This window comes from Cimex lectularius, unplaced genomic scaffold (genome assembly GCF_000648675.2).
Source record: "Cimex lectularius strain Harlan isolate CLEC.00 unplaced genomic scaffold, Clec_2.1 scaffold185, whole genome shotgun sequence".
In the NCBI taxonomy this organism is placed as follows: Eukaryota; Metazoa; Arthropoda; class Insecta; order Hemiptera; family Cimicidae; genus Cimex; species Cimex lectularius.
Genome location: NW_019392756.1, coordinates 380,779 through 400,940, shown reverse-complemented (window position 1 = coordinate 400,940; position 20,162 = coordinate 380,779). Strand labels below are relative to the sequence as shown.

The window sequence follows — 20,162 nt, the reverse complement described above, 5'->3', positions numbered from 1 at the left end:
TCTGCCCATAAAACGGAAAGACATTCAAGAAGAGATATTTCCCCGATATCCAATCTAAAACATATATATAGGGTGGGTCTTTAACCGTATTATAAGAACGTCCTAACGGTTATTTTATCAAACCACGGAAGCCCGTAATCGAATCCTTAAACGCTATATCTTCCGATTCTTACCGCGGATCCAGGAATAGTTTCTGCCCCAGTTGGCTTTTTTCATCCCCAGCCACGAGGATATACGCCGAAAATGATAATTTCGAGTCTACGTAAATGGAGGCGAACCAGGCCGAAAAAAATCTAAAGATAAAGGAGTCCAAACATATAAAAAGAAAAAGGAAAATGTGAGGACCACTCAGAATGAAAACCCAATAAGTATATAAGTTAGTTGGCTTTGACTGGAGGGTAAGGGCGAGAAGTTTCAGCCCTCCTTTCACCAATAATAGAGAAAAAAAATTGCCTTTAACCAGACAATTCATTTTGACCAAACCATGTAAAGAACTACATAATAATATTGGAAAATAGTAACAAAACAGTACAGAAGATGTTCTTAATAACGTAAAGAATCTACCAAAAAATAACATTACCTCGTAGAAACGACATAGCAAATAAGTAGAAAATAACAAAACGAAATTATTAGAAAAAACATAAAGAAATAATAATATTAGGAAATGTTAAAAAGACAGTACAGAATAAGCTATTAATAATATGAAGAAGTCATTAATAAAAAAAGTATTAAAACGTAGGAATAGCGAATAGTGAAGAAGTATAAAAGAAAATCAAGTAGAACCCCCCCCCCTCCAATTCAGGAGTAAGATAACAAGAATATTAAGAAATAGTACACCACGAACAACAACATACAAAAATAGTATTAAGACGAGGGAAAGCATAGTAAAAAAGTTGAAAATTACAAAAGAAAGCAAATAGAAAAACCTCAAATAAAAAGTGGACAAGGTGTATTATGAATTAGTAAAAAAAAAAATAGTACGTAACGAATAGCTTACAATAATAAGAAGTACGAAAATAATAGTCCTAAGACGAGGGAAAGCAGAGCAAAAAAGTAGAAAATAACAAAAGAAAGCAAGTAGAAAAACATTAAATAAAAAGTAAATAAGGTGTACTAAGAATTATTTAAAAAAATAGAACAGAACGAACAGCTTACAATAATAAGAAGTACGAAAATAATAGTCCTAAGACGAGGGAAAGCGTAGCAAAAAAGTATAAAATACCAAAAGAAAGCAAGTAGAAAAACCTCAAATAAAAAACGTATAAGGTATATTTAGAATTAGTAAAAATTAGTACAGAACGAACAGCTTACAATAATAAGAAGTACGAAAAAATAGTATTAAAAAGAGGGAAAGCATAGTAAAAAAGTAGAAAATAACAAAAGAGAATTATTAGAAAAAAGATATAGAGAAGTAGGTAATAAGAATATTAGGAAATAGTAACAAGACAGCTATTAATAATATGAAGAAGTCATTAATAAAAAAGTATTAAAACTTAGAAATAGCATAGTGAAGAAGTATACAATAAAATCAAGCAGAACCCCCCCTTCAACAGTAAGGTACAAAAATATTAAGAAATAATACACCACGAACAACAATTCAAAAAGTAGTATTAAGACGAGGGAAAGCATAGTAAAAAAGTAGAAAATAACAAAAGAGAATTATTAGAAAAAAGATATAGAGAAGTAGGTAATAACAATATTAAGAAATGGTAAAAAGACAGTACAACACCAGGTATTATTAACATGAAGAAGTTACTAATAAAAAGTATTAAGATGTAGCGATAACATAGTGAAAAGTATAAAAGAAAATCAAGTAGAACCTCCCCCCCCCCATTCAAGACTAAAGTACAAGAATATTAAGAAATAATACACCACGGACAACAACAAAAAAAATAGTATTAAGACGAGGGAAAGCATAGTAAAATAGTTGAAAATAACAAAAGAATGCCATTAGAAAAAACTCTTAGGTATATTACGAATTAGTAAAAAAATAGTACAGAACGAACAGCTTACAGTAATAAGAAGTACGAAAAAATAGTATTAAAAAGAGGGAAAGCATAGTAAAAAAGTAGAAAATAACAAAAGGGAATTATTAGAAAAAACATATCGAGAAGTAGGTAATTAGAATATTAGGAAACGGTAAAAAGACAGTACAACACCAGCTATTATAACATGAAGAAGTTACTAATAAAAAAGTGTTAAGACGTAGCAGTAACATAGGGAAGGAGTATAAAAGAAAGTCAAGTAGAACCTCCCCCCCCCATTCAGAAAAGAAGTAGAAAATAGCAATAAAAAAACATAAATAATTAAATAATAAGCATTTTAAGAAAATAACAACAGAAACAAGACACCATAAATAGTGTTAAGAAGTAGTACAAACAGTAGAAGAAGGAAACAACAATTAAATAATAACGATACGAAAAGTAGCAAATATCAATATGAAGAAGAAAAAAAGAAATGGAAAGAACTTGATTTCAAATACCGTCTACTTTATTGGTTGCTGGGAAACAATTTCCTGCTATCAATACAAAATAAAACATTGATTTATAATAATCACATATTGAAACTTGAATGTATGGTATACAACTCTGGGGGTGTGCCAAAAGAAGCAATACAATCAAAACATAACGATTCCAGAACAAAGAGCTACGAAATATGGTAAGCGACATACACAGAGGCCTGCACATACCTCGACACGGGGAACACACGGTATGCTTTTAAGCATTAATTTAGTCTTGAAAGCCACGCGAACACCCAGGCAAGCCCCCTGCACAGAGACAGCGACATTGCACTTCTAATTTACTTGTAAATTAGTCATTTTAAAATTAAAAATTTGACCTGTTTTAATATAGAAATGTATTAAATAAAAAAATTAAAAACTTAAAAAAGTAACACATAAAACACAAATATTAACAAACAATATAAAAAGTAAATATTTTAGAGAAGCGAAAATTAACAAACTAAAAAAACAGCAAATATAAAAGTACTCTTTTACATAAAATAACCGTATAAAGAAGTATCAAACAACAAAACAATACGGAATAGAAAATAACGATATAAAATAGTAGCAAATATCTTATAAAGAACTAAGAGATGCCAAAAAAAAGTTAGAAATACGTAACTAATATAAAGACTTAATATATAAAACAATATAAAGACCCAGCAAATGATAATATAAACAAGAAGGAAATACCAAAATCAAAAAATAAAGGTTTAGAAAATAGCAATAAAAAAGCAACAGGTGGCAAAGAACCATATAAAGAAGTATGACAGTAACAATATTAACGAGTAGCAAATGTAAAGCATAGTTCGAGCAAATAAAAATATAAACATAGTACAGAAGTAGAAAATAACAAAAGAAAAAAGTAGAAAACAACCCATATAAAGAAATAGAAAACATTATAATATTAAGAAGTAATCAAAAAAATAGTACAGCTATTAATTATATAAAGAAGTTTAAAAAAAATATTTTAACAAATATAATAAAACAATGAACTAGATTATCGACCTGCTGGAAACATGAAGTCTTTTCGGAGGATCTACGGAAGAGGTCAAACACAGAGAAAACTTCCTTTCGGTTTTCGCCGAGCTTTCGACAGTTTTATACTATCATCTTCAGGGCTTTAAGGCACAGAAGTACATTATGTTTTTTGGGGCTCAGCATCTCATGTAAGTCTAAAAAACCCATAAAATCTTCCTTTCTTTGTTTTGCAGGTACATGCGATCACAGTGCGTTTCTTAAATATATATATTTTAAATATATTTTAATTAATAAATTAAAACATGTTTAAAATCATTTATTTGTTTTTATTTTATAAACCTGAATTATTTTCTGGACAACCCAATTTAATATAAACACACAAAAAATAGTGTCAAGATGTGGCAAAAATAAAGTAAAGAACTAGAAAATCGAAAAACAAGTAGAAAAAACCCATATAATGAAGGACATTATAAGGATATTAGGGAGTAGTAAAAGTTCAGTATTGAAGGAACAACTAACGATATAAATAAGTTTAACTACTAATATTGTAGTATAAAGAAGACACCAATAAAATAGCATTAAGTGACGAAAAAACGTAGTAAAAAGGTTGAAAATAACAAAAGAAAACTGGTAGAAAAACCCATATAAAGAAGGACATGGTGAGAATATTAGGGAGTAGTAAAAATTTAGTATTGAAGGAACAACTAACGATATAAATAAGTTAACTACTAATATTGTAGTATAAAGAAGACACCAATAAAATAGCATTAAGTGATGAAAAAACGTAGTAAAAAGGTTTAAAATAACAAAAGAAAACTAGTAGAAAAACCCATATAAAGAACTAGATAATGAGAATAATAAGTGACACGGCGCTCATCACTGCATACTTACAAATAGGCTTTATTTTTTTTTTTTTTTTCAAAAACACCCCGAGAGTTGACATAAACTCTGCTGTTGCGAACCCTCGTTTAAAAAAATGGTAGAATACAGTACAGAACTAGCTATTAATAATATAAAAAAATCCAACAAATTAGCATTAATACGTACCATAAAAATGGTACAAAACTAGATAATAACAACAGAATACAAGTAGATAAAGTTTATATAAAGGAGTACATAATAGGAATATTAAGAAGTAGGAAAAATAGTATAGCACGAACAACTGATAATATTAAGAAGTTACGAACAAATAGTATTAAGACGGGGGAAACATAGTCAAAAAGTAGAAAATAACAAAAGAAAGCAAGTAGAAAACCCTTGAATAAAAGATAGATTATGTGTAATAAGAGGTAGTAAAAAACTAGTACAGAACGAACAACTAGCAATATTAAGAAGTTACAAAAAAATAGTACTAAGACGTAGCAAAAACAATATAAAAGTAGTAAATAACAAAAGAAAACAAGAAAAAACTCATATAAAGAAGTAGATAATGAGTATTAAGAGGTAGTAAAAAACTAGTACAGAACGAACAACTAGCAATATTAAGAAGTTACAAAAAAATAGTACTAAGACGTAGCAAAAACAGTATAAAAGTATGAAATAACAAAAAAAAACAAGTAGAAAAAACTCATATAAAGAAGTAGATAATGAGTATTAAGAAGTAATAAAAAAACAGTACAGAACGAACTACTAATAATTGTAAAGAAGCTACCAACAAATTCGCATTAAGACGTAGCATAAACATGGTACAAAAGTAGAAAATAACAAAAGAAAACAAGTAGAAAACAACTCATATAAAGAAGTAGATAATGAGTATTAAGAAGTAATAAAAAACAGTATAGTACGAGCTACTAATAATATAAAGAAGCTACTAACAATTAGCATTAAGAGGTAGCATAGCATAAACTTGGTACAAAAGTGGAAAATAGCAATAGAAAACAAGCAGAAAAAACTCATACAAAGAAATAGATAATATGTATTAAGAAGTATTAAAAATAACACAGAACGAACAACTAAAAATATTAAGAAGTTACAAAAAATAGAATTAAGACGTAGCAAAAACAGTATAAAAGTAGAAAATAACAAAAAAAGCAAGTAGAAAAAACTTATATAAAGAAGAAAATAATGTATATTAACAAGTAGTAAAAAATAATGCAGAACGAACAACTAACAATATTAAGAAATTACACACAAAAAAATAAATTTAAGACGTAGCAAAAACAATTAGAATTAGTTCAGAAGCACATAAAAATTTAAAAAAAATTACGGTATAAACAAGTAGCGAATATGAATATAAAGGACCAGTAAGTGACAATATAAAGAAGTAGTAAATATCATTACATAAACCTCAAGAAGATGATGTGATATGGATAGGCCTAAGCAGCGAGGATAGGTCAGGATGGTCAGAAAATACCAATCTACTTATTGGGCAATTAAAAGGAATCTTTCCTCAAATACTTTATATTAGCTCGGGATTAAGGATCCTTGTTGGTTGAAAAATTCGGCTGTCGTTGTTTAAAGTTTTAATTTTTGTTTGTTTGGCCGTTAAACAACTTTCTTTAAAGTCCCCTTGGATTGTGTACTTATCCGTTCTACGACAGAATGTCGCAAAACGACATAAAAGAATGCAACTTGAGAAGTCCTGTCAGGTAGAATTTTTTTTTTTTTTTTTTTATCGCTGCCTCTTGGGGAGACTGTATCAATTACGTCCTTTATGCCCTGGGATCAGTCGTTTTTTCCCTTTTCCGTTTCCCTTTCTCTCCTGGAAAGGGGGAGGAGGGAGAGCCCTTCGACCTTTTGTGTCTCGCGGCCGCAGGATTCACGATTTTCGAGGGTGCCGGGTGAAACAGTTCCTTTAAATTTTCACGGAGATGTATTATCAATGTAAATATAAATATGAATTATCGTCTAAAAATATATTGAAAATACTTTGCTATCGAGGTACTGACATCAGTGGTAAATCTTAAAGGCTTTGTTTACAAAAAGGTAATTATTTTTAAAAATTCATCCAACAATTCTTCAAAAAACAAGTCACCTGATTTTTTAAACAATAAATTCATCTTACTTTTTACCATCCGAAGAAATATTAAATTCTTCATGACAAGACGGCTTAGTAGTTTTGAAAAAAAAATCTATAAGTGAACGCCCAGCTCTAAAAAACTGAGGGGTAAGGACTCGATCATAAGGGGTGAGCACCCCTTGCAGCCATTTTACCCCCACTGCTAATTAAGTCCCGTGACTGTTTCGGGCTATGGAAATAAAAAAAAACTTCATTATAATTATCTACGGTCGGGATTTATAGTCGGGTTTTATTCTGCCGATTTTACGCCATCGGGAATTTGTTATAAAAAAAATAAATAAAATACAATTGTCTCGTCCGATGAGGAATGGGGTGAGAATGATTTAGAACATTATAATTTCCAATGGATAAGAGGAAGTAGACAAAACACAACACAGAAAATGGCAGCAAAAAGAGCAAAATATAAAGAAGTAGAATATAACTGTAACAAATTGAAAACACGAAGTCCTCAAGCTTATTCAGGAGAAAAACCCTTATCAAACTGTCACAGTTCTCTCAACAAAACTAAACACAAGTGCATCCATAGTTCAAGATACTTAAAGAAAACTGGAAAAGTCAGAAAGCTGGATTTATGATCGGCAACAGTTTTAGAGCCAACTTTTCACCGTTTCGTCGTTTGCTTGGCCCAAAACAGAGAGTTTTCACTAAAGAATAATATCTAGCAATGAAAAATAGATCTTGTGTGACAATCAGCGTCAGTCAGGTCAGCGGTAAATGATAACGAAATTAACACCCAAAAGAACCAATGGTGGACGTATGGCTATGTCATATTTCTCTATGCCTAGAGGTGAGGCCATCAAAAATTAAACAAAATACAACCTCCTTTGGTAAATCTAAGGTCCTATACTCATACACGACAACGACGGGCCACATGTTTCAAGTAAAGCAATGAATAAACAATAAATTAAAGGAGCTAGGCTGTTCTTCCGCACCTACCATATTTTTTCTTCAGAATTTGGAATTTGGACAACTTTATTAAAGGAAACCTTTTTAAAAGATTCACAAGGCCAGAAATATATATCTTTCCCAAACACCGAAATCGTAACGAATATCAATGTAAAGAAACATTAAATAATAGTATAAAGAAATAAATGTGGAAAATTCACATGAAGAAACAACAGTTTGCACAAAATAGTATTAAGGCGTAGGAAGATCATAGTACAGAAGGAACAAACAATAGAACAAAAAAAAGAAGAAACAGCAAATGACAATATAAAGTGGTAACATATATAAAGAAACAGTAAATAAAAGTATAAAGAAATAAACAAATAAATGTGGAAAATTAACATGAAAAAAATATGTCCACGAGTAGTACCTAAAAAAAGGAGAAATAATTGAATAATCAGTGGTGTAAAATATCACAACATAATGAAGTAGAAAATTCAGAAAAATCATAATGTAAAAGTAACAAAAATTTAATCAACAATGTAAAAACATAGTACATATCAATGTAAAGAAAAAGCAAACTATGTTACAAAGAACTAAACAATTACAAAGTAGCAAATTACATCATAAGAAGAAGAAAACAACAAGAAAAAAAGAATAGGAAATAACGTTCTAAAATAAAGCATCAAATATCAATATAAAGAACCAGCAAATACAAACATCAAGGATAGATTATTCGGGGAATTAATAAAATAAAGAAGTACACAAGAACAGCATAAAGAACCAGCAAATGACGATATAAAGAATAACACCAAACATAGCAAATGCCAAAATAAAGGAAAGGAAATCACAAAACAAATTAATAGAAAGTAACAATAGAAAGACTTAATAAATGTTAGTGTAAAAAGTGAGAAAAACACAGCATAAAGAAACAGCAAATGGCAATATAAATTGTAACAAATAACAAAATACAGAAGTAGCCAATACTAAAGGAAAGAAGTAGAAAATGAAAAAAAAGATGGTAGAAAATAAAAATTAAAAATCGGCAAAAAGTTACTAAATAAAGCAAATATGAAAAGACCGTAGAAATAGCAAAGAGTAAGAGATAACAATAGAAAGATGTAGCAAATATCAGTATAGAGAAGTAGAAAAACACAATACAAAGCATTATTAAGACCTAGCTAAAACATAGTACAGAATAAGTAAACAATAAGATAAAAGGAGTGGAAAATAACTATATAAAAAGGAGCAGATATCAATATAAATTAACAGCAAATCACAAATAAAAAGAAAGAGCAAACAACAAGCAATAAAAAGTAAAAAATATCGATATAAAAAAGGTCACAAATATCAGTGTAAAAGAACCAGCATATACCGAAACAAAGAAGCAGAAAAATACAAAGAGGAAGACGTAGCAAATATCAGTGTAAAGAAGTTAAAAAATGCAATATAAAAAAAGGTAATACATAACTAAATAAAAACGTAGCAAATAATGAAATGAAAGGGAGGAAATGACGATATAAAGGAGTAGGGAATTACAATAGAAAGGCGTAACAAATATTAGTACAAAAAGTGACAAAATATAAGAAACAGCAAATAGCAAAATGAAGAAGTAACACATAAAAAAATGAAGAAGTAGAAAATGGGAATGGAAAAAGTGGCAAAACATAGTACAAACGTATAAAATAATGATAGAAATTAAGAAATAAGTAACCAAGCACCACATAATGTATAGGATAATAACAATATTAAAGAATAGCAAAAATAGTGCAGAACAAATGATTGATAGTATAAAGAAAAACAAACTGTACTAAGACGTAGCTAAAAAATAATCCAAAAGTAGAAAAAAAAATTAAACATGTAGTGTAAATCATCTAAAGAAGTAGGTAATGAAAATGTTAAATAGTAGCAAATACACAACGCAGAACAAGCAATTAACTAAATAAAGAGGTAAAAACACATAACATGGTTTACAGTAATTTTTCGGCATGTATTTCAGTTATTATATCATAGATTTGTTTTCTACGTAGAATTAGAAAGTACCAAACAGGATCGGATTAAAGAGGTTGGATATATAAAGCGTTACATAAGCCCAAACTGTATAAATAAATAAAAAGTATATGTAATAATTGGTAATGTTCGTGTCGAAAATGGCAAGTAAAGAAATAGGATATATGTATTAAGATATTGAAGGTACTGCTTCAAAATTGTAAGCGCCGTACTTCCCCGAGGATCCGTTTGAGGACCCACTTTATTCTCAATATACTCGTACAACCTGCTGACACCTAACCCACTGCTATGTGTGCACAAGATACTACATCTGCCGGATCAATTATAACGCATACACAGACTCTTTTTTAAGTGCCGGAGTTGCACAAGGTTGTGTTTTAAGGTTCACTCTATATTCAAATACAACAAAACCTCTGGATTTTATTTGAAATTAATTTGGAAAGAGTGTTTTAAAGTGCGCGACGCCCAACTGGAAGTTAGACGTTAAGCCTTCCCCTTAAGACATGACTTACGTTACTTTACTTGTATCTATAAGATTGCAACAGTCACTTTTATAAGTGGCACGACTTTCCAAGGTGTTCGAAGGGCCATATTGTTAATTATTTACGTACTAGCTCGGAAACTTGTTTTCAGAAGATATCAGCTTAGTTCTGCACCAATGGTATAACTTAAACAGTCACATTAACAGGAGTAGCATAAACAAAATCAAAAAAAATAAATTTAATAACTTCCACAAGGATCTGTATTCATGATAGTCCAACCACGACCTGCTCGGTGATACAGCAACAGCCGCGTTTGTAGAAGCTACGGGTTGTTTGCATCAACAGTATTACATCAAATGACTTTTTGATAAGCGCCGAAGTAGCACAAGGTTGCGTTTTAAGGCCCATTTTGTTCACCATTTACTTAACAACCTGCTCTGTGATACGGCAACAGCCGCGTTTATAGAAGATGCCGCTTCGTTGTATTAAGGTATCACATCAATTGACATTTGGATAAGTACCGAAGTAGCACAAGGTTGTGTTTTAAGGCCCACTTTGTTCACGATATAGTTAACACGACCTGCTCTGGGATTCGGCAACAGCCGCGTTTATAGGAAATGACGCTTCATTGCATTAACTGTATCACATCAATTGACTTTTTGATAAGTTCCGAAGTAGCACGAGGTTGCGTTTTAAGGGCCAGTTTGTTCACAATATACTTAATACGAGCTTTTTCGGTGATACGGCAACAGCCGTTTTTGTAGAAGCTACCTCTTGTTTGCAATAACGGTTTCACATCAACTTTATTTTTTATCAATGCCGGAGTTGCACAAGGTTGCGTTTTATGTCCCTTTTGTTCATGACATACTTGCACGACCTGCCGTTCGGTCCGGTTACAACCTTGATTAAAGAAGAAACCGTTTCGTCCAGTCCGTTTAACAGTCACTTTTACAAGTAGATTTCCCCAAGGGTGTGTTCTAAGGGCGCTATTGTTACCTGTTTACATATTGGCCAAATATATAGTTAAGTTCATATTTGGAATGACAAGAACAATCAAGGCTCTTTTTTAAGGCACATTTACAACATGGTACTCTCAACACGACAGACAAGAATGACACATCTACACGGAAAACAAACACTTTGAGCCTTGAAGATGATCTCAATAAAGACCGAAACGTTGGCACGATAAAGAAAATATTTTTCTAAAACCTACGTCACACCAGACCGCATCTCACAATCTCCGAATAATATACAGAAAGACGCTGCAGGTAATTCCTGTCCAAATTTCTCTTCTGCTGTTCCTGATTCATCTCGTGATATTTAAGGCGCAAGAGACTTGTATTTGTCACAAATTCTATGTTCTCAGGCTTGCTGTAGGAATCTTCTGTCCACCTTTTGCTCAAAAATTTACATGTGGGTAACTTCGGCGATAGGTGGCCACGAGGCCTAAAACAATGAATAGGACGTGATTTTTTTTCTAAAAGGAGGGGAATGCGTCACCAGAAACAAACCCCTAATCCAACAAGCCGGATCCCGCAATTTGAAGGATCAGCTCTTTGTCGTCCCGGTGAATGGATGGTGAAAAAACAACGGCCGGGGGTGAAGGACAAATATTTTAACCCTTCACGCGAGCCCCAGGGCCACGGGTGATTTTTTTTTCCTAACCGAGATCCAAAAAAAAAATTCATTTGCCTAATACACTTAATTGTAGGTTTGGTAAATACAGCTGGGTGCTAAGGGGTCCTAGACAAAGGGTTGTTGCCAGATTTTTTTTTTTTTTAATAGCCGGTTAACCTTTATTTTAACCCTTGGATATGCACAATTATAATTAGAAAACAATACTAAATTACATACACGTAAAAATTTGTAATTGTAAGATTTCTCCATGTGCTCTGTAGGGTGGTGAACCATTAATTATTCTCGACTCTGATCACCTCGGTCCGCCTATCCTCGCTGTTTTTGCAATATCTGTCGACTTTGATTATTCGGACATGATAGAGGTCATCAGATGAGTGGATTTTCCAGTTGTAAAGCTGAAAATATGCAGTCCTGTGATAATTGCAGCTTCGTCTTTTCAATGTCTTCTCGGTCCTCCTCGGCTCCTAAGAAATTCCTTCAAATTTAATTTCCAGGCCGAGTAGGAAATCTTTTCGTAATATCATCAGTATATTATCGGAATAAAAATTCCCTCTGTGTTTTGAGATAGAGTGGTCCCGATCAAAGAGAACGCGGAGGAAGTAAATTTTTTATTAGAGTCTAGGGACGTGGTGGTGTTATTGCAAGTGTCCGAGTCTAGATGTTGAAGCGGTGCCATTGTAGATTCTTCTCCTTATTACATATGTATTATATGTTGATCAAAAGGAATCAATATGAGAGAGTCGGGCCATTGTCATGTTAAAAATCCACCCTTACTCACTCAAACCACCCTCCGACGAGTCCAAGAACAACAAAATTCCATCCCCCACCACAACGCGAAGGATTCTTTTGGAAAAGGCATTAGACTTTCAGGGAGAACCTGGTAGGGAGATGAGGTCTGAGGGGGTCGCCTTTTAAAAAAACAGCGTTCCTCTGAGTGTCGGGGGGTGGGAAAAAAAGAGAAAAAGTAGAGAGACAGAGTGAGAAAGTCGTCGCTAGGCGACCGAGCCCTGGGCAATTTAATAAGATTTACCCCTCCCCCGAAAAAGCAACCCCCATCCTATGTAACCACCCCCTTCCACACAAGTGACACATCTGAAAATGGAAAAGGTGATAAACGCAAACACACTCAGGATAAACTCTTGCCTCATTTTAATTTCCTTTCAGTTTTCCCACTTATTTCCACCTTGAGAAACATACACGATGATAAATTGCAGTGAACCAAACAAACATTCAAACGCACTAAAAGACGACATACTCTAACTAAGCTTGCCATAGGTGCAGAAGATCTAGAGGAAAAACAAAAGAGAGTTACAAAAACAGGAGTCCAACAAACTATTACATCAGGCTGAATAGATATTAAGAAGTCACAAAGTCAAGACCCAAGTATAATTAGGAAACTTGACTATAAAGACCCAACATAATACGTGGTCATAGTTGCAAGGATGGATGTTCAAAAATTGTATTGGTTTGAAATCCTGCCTAGGACCAATCATACACATGTACAAATGCACCATGCCAATACAAACTAAAAGAAGCTATACTCTAACTAAACCGAAGATCTAGCACACAGGGGCAAAGGGGTAGGTTAATATTTCAAATTTATTATTTCTTCTATTTACTACTAGGTTACTATAAGGAGTAGGTTACTATTTCTAATTTATTATTTCTTCTATTTACTACTAGGTTAGTATAAGGTATAGGTACAGAACGTCTACCAAACTATGATGAAAGGCTGAAAATTAGTAGAGCGATCAAACAGGCAGGAGACCAATGAGAAGGTTACAATTTTCATGAGGCCATCATCATTTTGGAAGGTCTTGAAGTAACTGACTGTGATACTAGGCTAAAAGTATATCAAGAANTCTCTTTGCCAATCATTTCTCTAGCATTTATTCTTTAAACTGTTACTCTTGAAAAAGTATGTAAGATTCTCTCGTCTCTATTGGCAAATAAAGATGCAGGTCCCGAGACCATCGTCGGTTGAGACGACGTGGTGGGTTGTCAGGATGGGAATGAGTGGATAGGGCTCGAGCAGTATGGTTAGGTTGGTTCGAAAGTTTGGTATGGAAGTTTTGGAATCTGGACTGAAGAAAAAGAAAAACTAGTATATTTGACCAAATATTTACATATGTACAGATTGCAACCTGATTCTTTACATTTGCGTTAGAAGTGCGAAAGGCACTGGGCTTTATAACCTTCTACAACCTTAATATTGTAATCATTTTGTATTGTTTAGCCTGTTACTGCGTTTAGCGGTGACAACTGATTATAAAAAAAAACCGCTGTCACTTTTACTTGGAATGGACTAGGTGTCAAGGAGGTCCCGAGGCCATCGTCGGTTGAGGCGACGTGGTGGGTTGTCAGGATGGGAATGAGTGGATAGGACTCCAGCATAATGGTTGGCAGCAGATGGTTCGAAAGGTTTGTTTGGAATCTGGACTGGATTAGTTCGTTGTTAAAAGGAATGTTGAGGTCTTTGTGGATAGTGAGGTTAGTGGCATAATAAGGTGCTTTGACAATTTAAACATAAAACAGCAAAATTTCACTGGCACTCTCAACACGACACGCAAGAATGGTACAATTACACAGAAGACAGACACTTTGAATGAGTAGAAATACTTTGATTGAATATAAAAAAATATATTTTGCATTGTATAAATTCACTTTTGAAGATTGGCAGAACCTAAGGTGAAAAATAAAAAGGAATAGGGAGAACAGAGGTCGAAGATTGTTTTTGAATGGCACATCTGGATTTGAATGGAAGGGATAAGGAGACTAACTCCCAAGGAAGGGACCTGTTCACTACTTTCCACAGGAAATAGAAACACTATCATAACAAATAGTGACAAAACCTAAAATGAAATGTAAAGAGCAATAAGTATAACAGAGCACAAAGATGGTTTTGAATGGATTAACAGGTTCTGGTTCTAGGATACCAAGGATTTGAAAGCCGACCTTGTAAGAAAAGAACTAATGGACACACCGTTCACGAATATGTATAGTTTTCCTGGAAGATATACATACTATGTAGAACATAAGGTGAAAAGTAAAAAACTATATGTGCAACAGAACTGGTTTTGGTAGTTTTGAATGGCATAACAGAGACCTTGGTTCCTGGACATTTTGGTTGAAGGGAGTGAACAAGAAGATTATCTTCTGAGGAACGGACCTAGTCACAACTTTCATACACATTATCAATCAATAAGACCATTAGAGGATATCCCAATACACACTATAAAACACAAAAAGAAATAAAGACGTGACAGATAGCCAAAGAACAGTTCGAACTGAAAGTTTTGTGAATGGCGAGACCACACTTGGAAATGCAAGCAGACTCATCCTCCGAATCCTAAGTCACAGGTTACATTATGCGAGGAATCAAGTATCAGATTACCTTGAGACGGGACTTGCTAAACTTCTGATAGTACCCGCTGCCAATGACCTTTTTGAACAGAAGCGATGGATATCCATCAATAGCTATCTTAAACTTAACTTGTTGGAGTTGAAAAAGATAAATGCTTTAAAGCTTAATAGGAAGCATTTAAAAAAACGTAAAATTTCTCGACTGGGCATTGCAGAAAGTGTACAATGCACATCCTGAAGGAAATGGGCCGAGGAACTAAGCCTTCCTGAACCAACACTGGCTCATTATTGGGGCCGTCTTCACTCGTAGATTTATTGAACTACTCAAACGCGTTTCGAAATTGCGCCATCTTCAATGAGGAACAGTTCGTAAGTTACCCAGGCCCGGTTCGGCATGACTTCACTTACTTGCAGACCAACACCCAGCATCGATTGCAATAATTATTTTAATTTGACAATTATTAATTTTAAAAATAAGATTTTTCTTAATAAAGTTTTATTAAAACTTCGGGTTAAAAATCCAAATAGGTTGATTCAACGAGCAATTTAAAATAAAATAATACTTAGGATTTGTAAGTTTGATCGTTTCGACAAAAAATCTCTTTCTTGATCTCTAGATCCGTGGTGAAAATCCGCGCCGAGCCGCCGTTTTCATTCTTCACTCCTCACCCCAACGAAATCAACCCTCTAACGATATCAACCCCTCGTAGCCATTTAAAGAGGAGAAGAAAAAAAAATACAACGGCATCCCTTCCACCCCGTACACCTGGGTTTTCGCCACACTCTTTGCAGTACGTGTCGGCCAGCTAATTCGCCGAGTATCCATCAAATATATGACAAGAATGTACGATATGGGGTTTTCAGGCAAGGTAAATATTCACCAAGTACCTCCAAAAGAAAAGAGATGCATTCTAAACTCATTAAGATCCTGTAGACGAAAAAATAAACACACTAATTAATCTTATTGTTAATACCAACATATGTGCGTAAAGGCGTCGAGTTCATTTTTAAATTGTTATTCAATTACTTCTTTATTTGATTATTTGTAACTCCTATTTGGTGTACTTTCAACTTGTTGTGTTTATCGATATTTAAGAAATTTCTCTATTCTTTTTCTACTCCTTTGTTTTGGTATTCGCTGGTTCTTTACGTTGATATTTGCTACGTTTTATATCGTTATGTTCCACTCCTTTTTATTGTTTTTTGCTTCTTCTGTGCTCTGTTTTAGCTTGTTTTTTTTTTCTACTTCTCTATACAGATATTTATTGTATATTTCTATTGTTACATTTCACTATTTACTTTTTTATTTTTTTATTATTATCTCATTTTGTCTTTCCTTATATTATCTGCTACTTTTGATAGTCCTTTCCTAATTTTACCTATATTCTACCCCTTTGTTTTGTCATTTTCTACTTCTTTATTTTGGAATTTGCTGTGTTCTGTGTTATTCTTTGTATCGTCATTTGCTGTTTCTTTATGCTGGACCTTTCTACTACTTTGTTTTATTATTTCCCCGAATAATCTATCCTTGATGTTTGTATTTGCTCTGGTACTTTACATTGATATTTGTTACCCTTTTTATATCGTTATGTTTTACTTCTTGTTTTATGTCATTTGCAGGTACTTCATATTGGATATCTGCTCCTTTTTATATCGTTGTTTTCTCTTTATTTATTGTCTTTCTTCTTTACTATGTTTTAGCTACGTCTTAACACCATTTTGTATTGCATTTTTCTACTTCTATATACAGATATTTACTTCATCTTTCTTTCGTTATGTTTCACTAATTACTATTTATATTTTTTTATTATGTTATTTTCTATTTCTTTATATTATCTACTACTTTATATAGTCCTTTCCTACTTGTTTTATTTTGTAACTTTGTTTTGTCATTTTCTACTTCTTTATTTTGGTATTTGCTACTACGGTCTTTTGTTGTTTGTTTCATTTGCTCTATCTTTATGTTGTGCTTTTATCACTTTTTATACTAACATTTGTTACCTCTTCTATTGTTATTTTCTGTTAATTTGTTTTGTAATTACCTTTCCTTAATTTTGACATTTGCTCTGTTCTGTATTATTCTTTCTATCGTCATTTGCTGGTTCTTTATGCTGTATTTTTATTCTTCTTTGTTTTATTAATTCGCCGAATAATCTATCCTTGATGTTTGTATTTGATGGTTCTCTATATTGACATTCGATACTTTTTTTAAATTATTTTCTATTCCTTTTTTTCCTTGTTGGTTTTTTCTTATGATGTAATGTAAAGTATTAATTGGTCAAGCGGACCACGAAAAGAGTGAATTTATGATGTAATGTTCTACTTTTTGCTTTGTAATTGTTTAGTTCTCTATAACATAGTTTGTTGTTTCTTTATACTGATATTTACTATTTTTTTACATTGTTAATTAAATTTTTTGTTACTTTTACATTATGATTTTTCTGAATTTTCTACTTCATTATGTGTGATTTTTTACTGATTTTTCAATTATTTCTTCTTTTTTTTTAGTTATTACTCTTGCACAGATTTTGTTTTTTCATGTTAATTTTCAATATTTATTTTTTTATTTCTTTATACTTTTATTTATTGTTTCTTTATGCGTGTTACCACTTTATATAGTCAATTGCTGTTTCTTCTTTTCTTTGTTCTATTGTTTTTTCCTTCTGTACTATGTTTTTCCTACGCCTTCTATTTTTTGCAACTTCTCTATATTGTGAATGCTTTTGCCACTCCTTAATATGGTTATAACCGCATTTTTTATAAGGTTCCTTCCTAAGTGTTTTATTTATATAGTTTTATACTTGTTCCTATTTTTTATTTTTGTCTTCTACCCCTTTGTTTTGTCAATTTGTACTTTTTTATTTTGAAATTTGATATTTGTTACGATTTCGGTGTTTTGGAAAGACATAAGCCAGAAAGTATTTTTAGCCAGATGAATAATTTTAAAAAGGTTTTCCTTTAATAAAGTTGTCCAAATTCTGAAGAAAAAAATATGGTGAGTACAGAAGAACATTGTAGCCAAGCTCTTATAATTTATTGCTTTATTCGAAACATGGGGCTGGTGTTGTCGTGTAAGACTATAGGATTTACCAAAGTAGCAGTGTTTCGTTCAGTTTTTGATGGTCTCACCTCTAAGCATAGAAAACTATGACTATAGCCATACGTCCACCATTGGTTCTTTTGGGTGTTAATTTTGTCATCATTTGACACTGACCTGGCCGACGCCGGTTGTCATACAAAATCTGTTTTTTCATTTCTAGGTATTATTCTTTAAAGAAAAGTCTCGGTTTTGGGCCAAGCAAACGACGAAACGATGGAAAGTTGGGCTTAAACTGCTGCCAATCATAAATCTAGTTTTCTGACTTTTCCAGTTTAATTTATGTGTCTTGAACTATGGATGCAATTTTGTTCGGTTTTTTGAGAAACCTGTGACAGTTTAATAAGGGTTTTTTCTGGGTAAGCTGGTCGACTTGGAACTATAATCATCATCATTTGGTTCTTTGTTTTGTCTTTGGAAATACTTTCTTACCTGTTTTTTGTGTTGTGTGGGTATATTAATTATATATTCACTTAATTCAGCTTAGAATAAGATGAACGCCGACCAGTTCATAAAATTAACTTGGCCACAATAAGATACATAAAAAAAGCCACGTACCCTTTCATAAACTAAAGGGGTGATTTTGCCCCCTCCAGGTTCTACCTTAAAAAAACTCATTTGGCTAATGGATGCTATTAATTGTAATGTAAACACAGATGTTGACTGTTTTTTCCTCTCCACTAATGAGTGTCACCTTTTGATACCTTTTCACCCCCGGCCACGTGCCGTCAACACGCGCTGATTTTTAATGAATCACTGATTTTTTTTTTTTCAGGCTTCTCGGCCGAGGTTCCATGTTCGTCTTTTCGACGAAGCAGTTTTCCCAGTTGACGGGACGTGAAGAAGGGAACGGAGGGGACCTGGTCGACCTAGGTGCCGGTGACGGCGCCATGACAAGAACAATGGGGAAATTCTTCTCATCCGTCACAGTCACCGAACTGTCGAAACCTATGAGGAAATTGCTGAGAAGCGCCGGTTTCGCGTGAGTGTCAATCGTGTTTGGATCTTGTTTCGCTGTTTTACTGTACACATAAGTCATATATGCCTCTTCGATTGCATGATGTGACCCGGAGGATGGTTTATTTGCCTAGCGACGTCTCATCCTCCTAGGAGGATCGCCTCCCATCAATCAACAGCCCTTGGGTATAAAACGATATTTCAACTGTTCCTCCTCTTTATATAAAGCCAAAACTCCCTAAAATGAAAGAAACCGAGTGTACACCATACCCACACCATAACCTGACCCTTGAGGCTAACCACTACCTCTCTTCAGTCTTAGTATACCACGCATAGTTCCGATCTTATTTCATCACTGTACAACCTCTTCCCAGCTAAGGCCAACTGTCTTTCAGCTTCTTAGTTAGGTAGTAATGCCTAGTCTCAAACTTACCCTTTATACAAAGCCAAAACTTTCAAAAATGAAACTACTTCCTTAAAGACACCTTCAACCGTTCACTTACCAATGTACAAAGTACTTTTTTAAGTGAAGTTGAACGTCTACCACACTTATTCCCTCCACCTTATACTATATAGTTGCTGTTGAGCTTGATTCATCAGACGACTTTTTCCCACCATCATCGCCTATGATGACGGACAACGGAACAATTCTCTATACCTCAACAGCCTGTAAACATACTTAGTTCCGACTTTGCTTCAATCAAAGTTCCCAAAATGAAAAGGAACAGCTATCAAACTCACCTAATCGTCCTGACCTTGCTTCTTCAGATTATAACCTCATCTGTGCATTGGCCCTCTTCATAAAGGACACGGTCCAATTTTCAATATTCAAAACCTTTCCGAAATGGAACCAATCGAGTTTCTACCACAACCATTTTCAGTCCTTGTATTGTGGAATTGGAAAACACATATTACAAACATTTGTGCAACAAAGTTGATGCACATACTAAGTGGGTAAAAGTTTTTTGGGGTTTTGGTAATGGAGCACTGGAATTATATACAAAGGAGCAATATTACCTATTCTCACCTATGTGGCTCCGGTTTGGTCAGATGCTCTAAAAATAAATACAAATGTTCGAAAAATGAGAAGTGTAAAAGGAAGGTCGCTCTAAGGATAATTCGCGGATATAGAACTATCTCATACCAGGCAGCAGTAGTATAAAAAGGGTGAAAAAGATCTATTGGTCCTCATTACCTGCCAGATGTCAAACCGATTGAAGAATGGCCACA

The 20,162-nt window shown here is 33.3% G+C and overlaps 1 protein-coding gene across 2 annotated transcripts in view; it reads left to right on the top strand.

Moving 5' to 3' along the window:
• LOC106663229 (methyltransferase-like protein 9) overlaps positions 1–20,162 on the top strand; it is a 173,388-nt gene that overhangs the window by 141,643 nt on the left and 11,583 nt on the right. For both annotated transcript variants that reach the window (XM_014387902.2, XM_014387903.2), the window contains exon 4: positions 18,751–18,957. In XM_014387902.2, coding sequence (XP_014243388.1) covers positions 18,751–18,957 — 207 coding nt within the window. The remainder of the gene's footprint in view (positions 1–18,750; positions 18,958–20,162) is intronic.